The following is a 7305-nucleotide window of genomic DNA, read 5'->3' as shown; positions in this document are numbered from 1 at the left end:
ACAAGAAGCAGCACGAGTGGATGTTACGTCGTGTTTCAGTGCCGGAACAAAGTGTATCTTGACAGACCCTGAATCTCAACAGAAGCCCTCTGTGTCGTCTCTTTTTTTAAGATCTGTTTTTCAAAGCATCTTCTTCTCCCTCCCCGTCCCTCTCTGTGTCCTGCAGCAGTTCTGTGGTGTTCTGGGTCACACATTTATGGAGTTTCTGAAGGGCAGTGGGGACTACTGCCAGGCTCAGCACGCTGCCTATGCAGACGAGTGAACAGCCAAACTCGCCATCGATCCGACGCACTTGAGCCACAGGAGGGACCCCGGAAAGTTGGCAGGACCGGGACGCCTCCCAGAACCAGCGACAACTCGGCCTGGATGGGGTAACTCCACCCGCTGCACACTGCCCTCGTCGGCTTCCGCCTGGCCTGAATCAAGGTGGAACCAGCCTTGTTTTTTTTTCCTTCCTTTTCTTTTGTTTTATCCCAAAGGAGAGGGTTTTTGAGTTGTTTCTCTGATTGTCCGCCCTTTTTTCGGCCGCTAACTCCCAAAATTTGCCCACTCGCCTGTCGCAGCCTTCGTTTTCGTTTAGCCTTGCCAACCTCGAAGGAAGACCAGCGGATTTCTGTTCCTAGAAGCTCGTTGGACCTTTTTGTTTGACATTCCCTCCGAGTTTAACTAAGTGTTTACATTAGTGTTTTTACTCTGTGGAAGACTTTTGGGTTTTGTTATTTTTTTACGTTGTCACAATGGCTCGTATGAACAGACCGGCCCCTGTGGAGATCACCTACAAGAACATGAGATTCCTCATTACCCACAATCCCACTAACGCCACCCTGAACAAGTTCATCGAGGTGAGCTTCAGTGTCATTAGTTAAAATTCCAGATTTATTCAGCCTGATTCAAGTTTATGAATGAAACAGTATCACGTTTTTAGAACTGTATGTTCACATTTAGGAAAACGCGAGGACAAAGATAATGTGCAAGGAAATATTTTTAAAATGACAATCCTAGTGTAAGTTAATTAAACATTAGAGGTCTTATTTAATGTTTCAGTGCAAGATAAAACATCGCCTGTGTACTTTAATTCTGTTGAGATATCCTCCTCTTCCTATATACATTTTTTAATAATTCCTGCGACATATTCTTACAGGAGCTGAAGAAATACGGAGTGACCACAGTCGTGAGAGTTTGCGAGGCCACCTATGATGCCACCCTGGTGGTGAAGGAAGGAATACAAGTTCTGGTGAGTTGAGGCCTACAAACCTTCACGACCGCTGATGCATCAAACCAAACTCAGTGTAGATTTTTACCTTTAATGACGTGTTAACGCAAATTCCTCTTAACGCTGTAAAAAATGTTGACGCACGATTGAGACACACGTTATAACCCTTGGCCCACCCCATGGTTGGGAAATCGGGAGTAACGTTTTGGATGGTAGCAGAAACAAACCTCCTTGAGCACAACTGGATAAAGAAAAGGGTCTTTTTCATGTCAAGTTCAGTTTTAACACCCTGCCAGATGGTTCTCTCGACAAGAACAAGTTATTTGCATTTACTGTCGATGTGAACTGAGTACGGAGTACGTCGAGTCTCAAATACCACTTGCTGGCCGAGCACACAGCTGATGCAGAGAATAACTGATGATCAAGTTACCTGAAAAATGCTCAACACACTTTCCAAAAGCCCAAGTTGACACCTTCAGATTGCTTGTTTTGTTGCATGAACATTAAAATTGCAAAGATATTCAATTTACAGTCATTTAAAACAGATTGAGGTGCCTAATTTTACATTTTCACTTTATATAAATGACTAAGTGATTAATCAAGAAATTGTTGCAAAACCAATTAAATTACATAGTCGAGAACTTTTTATTGTTTCGATTCAGATTAATTTAATGACGTAAGAACCTGAGGATTTCTGTCTCTGAAGTATGTTACATGAACTATCAGTGACTCCATTAACTGGGTCATTTAAAAAAACCTTCTCGTGTAACCGGTTTAAAAACTGAAGACGCTGACACTGAAAGAAAAGCCCTCACACTGTCCCTCCACCTACAACAACATTTTTGTTCCCCTGCAGCTGGTTCCAGCCCTCACACTTTCTTTTGTTTTGGTTTCCAAGAAACTGGGCCAATGACATCATTTCCCTCTTTCTCCCTCTCCCTGTCCAGGATTGGCCGTTCGACGATGGAGCTCCACCCTCCAACCAGATCGTGGATGATTGGCTGAACCTGCTGAAACTGAAGTTCAGGGAGGAGCCCGGCTGCTGCGTCGCTGTCCACTGTGTGGCAGGACTGGGGAGGTGAGCACTCACTGTCACGGAGATTAAAGTATTATGTGCTTAGTGTACGGGATAATATTTTACATGTTGGTGATGTGGCAGATAAAACTGTCACTGCTTCCTTCTGTTTGTAGATGATCTGATACAGAAACACTGAGAGCTGAAACAAATGTTCAGTAGCTGATTGAGAAAAAATAAGTCGGCAGCCTTTTTTATGAGTGATTGTTTCCATCAAAAATGTAAAATATCCTTTTTACAGCTTCTCAAATTTGCTGCTTTTCTCTGTTTTACATAATCGTAAACTGAATACATTTGGTTTAAGGATTAGTTACCCGATAAAGCCAGCAAGTTGAAGACACTTGGCTTGAGGATTTTTTAATACCATTTTCTGGCATTTATTAGAATAAATAGATGAATAATGTGCTAATAAAACCAGAGAACCAGATTGATTTTGGTTCGGGTTTGTTGAAAGTGCTTGAAAAGTGGCTGTATTCTAGTCTAAGCTGCACGAACACTGTTACATTTAATGAAGCTGTTACTTTTACATAAATGTCATTAGATAGAGAGAGAGAGAGAGAGAGAGAGAGAGATACTTTATTGATCCCGAGGGAAATTCAAGGTCTCCAGTAGCTTATAAACAACACACACAACATACACATACAACATAAACAGGATGATAAAATCCCCACATGAATGTAAAAAGAAATGGGTGTGGGGTGTGCATATGGGCTAATATAGCCAGTGGACAGTCAGAAAAACAAACATTGTTATAAGTGGTAGTGGAAGTGGAAGTGGTGGAGAGGGAGACAGACTTATACAGAGAAGTCAATGTCTCCTCTTCCCTTTAGTGACGCATTGTAGAGTTGTATGGCCCTGGGGACAAATGACTTCCCCAGCCTGTCCGTTGAGCGTGACAGTGTGCGTAGTCTTGAGCTGATCATGCTCCTCTGCTTTGTGAAAGTGCTGTGCAGTGGATGACAGTCATTGTCCGAGATGGTAAGCAGTCTGTTCAGTGTCCTTTTCTCTGCAATAGCTGTGACACCCTCTAGTTCAAGGCCAGCAACAGAGCCAGCTTTCTTTACCAGCCTGTCCAGTCGCCCAGCATCCTTCTTAATGCTGCCTCCCCAGCACGCCACAGCATAAAAAATGACACTTGCGACAACAGACTGGTAGAACGTACAGAGGAGTTTGCTGCAGACATTGAAGCACCGCAGCCTCCTCATTACTGTCTCATTCAGATGTGTTTATATAAAATCAGATCGATAGGTTTTTATTCAGTTATTATTTTATCGGCGATTAATCTGTCATTTTTTTTCTTGATTTAATTAATAAGTTGTTTGGTCTAAAAAAGTAAAATGTCAATCAGTGTTTCCAAAAAGACCAAGACGACGTCCTCAAATGTCTTGTTCACAATCCAAAGATACTCAGTTTACTGTCAGAGGAGGAAAGAAACCAGAAAAAATTCACATTAAGAAGCTGGAGTCAGAAAATTTTGACTTTCTTCATTAAAAAATACTCGAGCTGATCAATCGATTATCAAATGAGTTATTAATTACATCGTTGACGACTAATTGATTGGTCATTGCTGCACTCACATAATGTCCCAATTCATAAATAGCTCAACGTCGACTCCCTGAACTCTTAAAGTGAAACTCTCGCCAAAATGCAACCTGGGCTTTTTTTGTGAATGTACCCGAGTCAAACCTTTGTGTAAAAGCATGACGAAAAAGCCACTTTTAAGATTTACCGTATTTTCTTTTTCGGGTCAAAATCATTTTCAATGGCGTGCTCGGGGGAACTTTACGGTAGCATCAAAATCGCTATTTTTAAAACACTAAGAAGACTCGACACAACATGCATTGAGAACATTGTTTGTGTACACAGAGTTACTAAAAAGAAGGTTTTTGAACAACTCACGCTAGCAGTAGCTTGTTCAGCTCGCCACCGTCCTGCCAGTCGAGAAGCGACGATCCCCGAGTGCGACGTAACATGGAGGAGAGTAAAAGTGGAAAGCTCCTAAAGCTTAGTTCCACATAAATGCACGGATAATTAAACTAAATAATTTTGAATTAAATTAAATTAAACTAGAACTAAGCTTGACTCGGGTACATTCCCAAAAAAAGCCTAGGTTGCATTTTGGCGAGAGTTTCACTTTAAATAGCTGCTGTCTTCTCACACATACACACGGACTTTAGTTAATTAAGCTCAGTCACAGATTTGTAAAACTTGGCTTTTAGAAAAAAAAGGTGTCTTTCTGAATCTAGATGAAACCAGACAAAGGCGTAGAAAACAGACGGTGTAGATCTGACACTCTGTACTTTGTTTCTCCCGCAGGGCTCCTGTTCTGGTCGCGCTCGCCTTGATCGAATGTGGGATGAAATATGAAGATGCTGTCCAGTTCATTCGACAGTAAGTTCACATGGAAATGAAAACCTTTTAACAGAGCTGCCAGTTTGTTCAGAGGAAGGTTTTGTTTGGTCAGGAAAGCTGATACAACCTCCTGCTGATTCGTGTTATCACAGTGAAACGGCAACACAAAAAGAGCCTGACTGAAACTGGATTTTTCCGCAAGATATGTTCCAATTTTAAGAAAACTATTATATTTGCAATTAATATTATTATCATATGTTTTTGTATTGCTGCCTTTTGTTATGTAGGACAGTAAAGAGAAAGTCAGGAAACAATAAAACTCTGGACTCTGCAGTTGATTTGCGCCTAATCCATCAGGCTATTAGGACGTCCGGTAATAATCTTTTCAACATAAACGTACTAAACAAGGTCCCTTAAATTTATATTATATAAACATGTAGTTAAATTCAGTTATTGGACATTTCAACTATTGAAAAATGTACTTGTTGGTGCTCTCTGGTGGACAAACTATGTAATACAGACTCCCTCAAACATATGTACATACAGCAGGTTCTTATGACTTGTCAGTGTATCTAGGATAAACCCAAATTCTCTCATAATATTGGCCACTAATTTTAAAATGTCCCTACTTTTCTGTGAGACATATCCATCATAGAAACTGAGAAATGTATGGGTGGTAGATGAAAGCAGAGCGGGATGAGTCATGTAACTGTAAATAGCTGAGATAAGATGAGATAAGAGTGATTCAGTAGGACTGAAGGGATTTACAGTGTGTGATGCGTCATAGCTTGAGTTGTTTTTACTGAAGGTCCCACACAATGAAATGATTGATGATCTGATTCTCACAGGAAGTTATATATTATATATACAACATATTATTTATAGTCACATACTTTCAATTTATCAGCACATATTAGCAACATGATGTTGTTTATATTGAAGTGTATACAGCCCTGAATCCTACAAGATTAGCAAATCATCACATTCTGGTTTGTTGATGTTTCACACAGCGTCCTGACTGTTTTAGGATCGAGGTTTAAGGTCGCCCACCCCTTACGATGCAGACGTGTAGCTGGTATTACAACGTGGTCTCGGCCAGCAGGTGTTTGCAGAGCCGCTGAACTGAACTTGTTGTTTCTTCCAGGAAGCGTCGAGGAGCGTTCAACAGCAAGCAGCTGTTCTACCTGGAGAAATATCGTCCAAAGATGCGCCTGCGCTTCAAAGATTCCAACGGCCATCGCAATAACTGCTGCATCCAGTAGAGCCAAACCCCTGAGCCACGCCAACCCCGACCCACAACAGAAGAGTTGAGTTCAGCTTAAGACCTGGCAGGCTTGTTTTCTTAGTCATTGTGTTGAAGTATTTTACTTTGGAAAAACCGTACTCGGTTAATTCACCTGTCCCCTTCCCGCTCCAGGTTCAAAAGCAAGTGTCAAAAAAAAAAAAAAAAAAAATTTGAGTGGTGTGAACCGGAATCACCGTGTTTTCTCTTCATGTGCCCAGAAAAAAAAAAAAAAAAGAAAAATTAGGAAGGGCAGCGCTGAGTCGTGTATCAATGTAAGATGTTGGATTAATTGTTTTCTGCAAAAACACATCCCAAAGATTTCAATTGGCCAGTTTAACCTGAGAATGTGCTTAAAAAAAAAAAAAGAAAGAACAACAAAGAAATGTTTAATTTCGTGTGCGCAATTCTGCCCCCGTTCAATCTTAGGGTTCCGTTTGAAGACTGACTAGAAAGAGGTAAGCCTTCCTTCAAATCAGATGGTTCATCCATAAATGCCTTACAATCGAAGTGAAACAAAGGCAATCGAGGCGGGAGTCGACTCTCGCTGGCATTTGGAAAAGGTGTTTCATTTTTCTACTCGGAACAAAACCAGAAAAAAAAAAAAAAAAGAAATCGTTGCCTTTGTCTCGTGCAGGAAGTCTTACACTCACTTAAGCCCTTTCAATACCTATTTTTTAATATAAAAATGCTTAATTGTTGCAATACTTGTCAATTGAAAGTCTAGGAACTCGTACTTGTTTCTTTTCTCTATCAAACCTTCTGTTTACTAATTAACTGCCATGTCCAAAATGTGATTTATTTTTTTTCTCCCATTTTTGTTTCTTCTCGTTTTTGTTATTTTATTTTTATTTTTATTTTTATTTTGCTTCAAACTGGACTTCCAACGTCTGCGATATTTTGTATGCCTTTTTATTTGATGTCTGTAACTTAAGACTTGGATACTTGATGATTTTATGTATTTGAAAATGTGTATTATTATTATAATTATTATTATTATTATTATTATTATTATTATTATTATTATTAGGTTGGCTATTTATACTATCAATGGATGTGTGATTTAGTACCGTGAGCGACAAAGTTGTACCTGTTCACCAACTTGTGAGAGTACATTAAAATGATACACTGAAAAACAACAAAACAAAGAGTTCATGTGTGGTTATTTTCATCGGTCGTGAATCGTTACTATCCTAAAATACTCTTTAAATCTGGTCTGCACAGAAGTTTAGTCTTGACTGTGGAAATATGAGAACGAAAACATCTCAAAGGTCCACTCACCAGTTTTTTCTGAATCTTTCAGCTGCGTCTTAAAAGTTTCTAAATACTCAAGGTTGTAAAAATGTATGATATTCAACATTTTTCTGATCATCTGAGTAAACA

At 39.8% G+C, this 7305-nt stretch overlaps 1 protein-coding gene across 2 annotated transcripts; it reads left to right on the top strand.

Moving 5' to 3' along the window:
* The first annotated feature begins 737 nt into the window (after positions 1-737).
* On the top strand, positions 738-7070 carry ptp4a1 (protein tyrosine phosphatase 4A1). 2 transcript variants are annotated; one of them, XM_073468267.1, is made up of 5 exons: positions 738-842; positions 1142-1234; positions 2161-2291; positions 4605-4679; positions 5789-7070. In XM_073468267.1, exons 1-5 carry the CDS (start codon positions 738-740, stop codon positions 5949-5951), a joined length of 567 nt encoding a protein of 188 aa, XP_073324368.1. In that variant the 3' UTR covers positions 5952-7070. The 2 variants fall into 2 exon arrangements, with proteins under 2 accessions (XP_073324368.1, XP_073324362.1); XM_073468261.1 differs by having other exon boundaries at positions 5785-7070.
* Positions 7071-7305: the final 235 nt, after the last annotated feature.

This window comes from Pagrus major, chromosome 1 (genome assembly GCF_040436345.1).
Source record: "Pagrus major chromosome 1, Pma_NU_1.0".
In the NCBI taxonomy this organism is placed as follows: Eukaryota; Metazoa; Chordata; class Actinopteri; order Spariformes; family Sparidae; genus Pagrus; species Pagrus major.
Note: the sequence above shows the minus strand (reverse complement) of the source record. Positions and strands in the feature narration are given on the sequence as shown.

What these genes read in the sequence shown, in the direction of transcription:
- ptp4a1 (XM_073468267.1), top strand. Translation starts at nt 738, where the DNA reads ATGGCTCGTATGAACAGACCGGCCCCTGTGGAGATCACCTACAAGAAC. An exon ending in CCCTGAACAAGTTCATCGAG is followed by an intron (nt 843 to 1,141) that starts GTGAGCTTCAGT and finishes ATATTCTTACAG; the next exon opens with GAGCTGAAGAAATACGGAGT. An exon ending in AGGAAGGAATACAAGTTCTG is followed by an intron (nt 1,235 to 2,160) that starts GTGAGTTGAGGC and finishes CTCCCTGTCCAG; the next exon opens with GATTGGCCGTTCGACGATGG.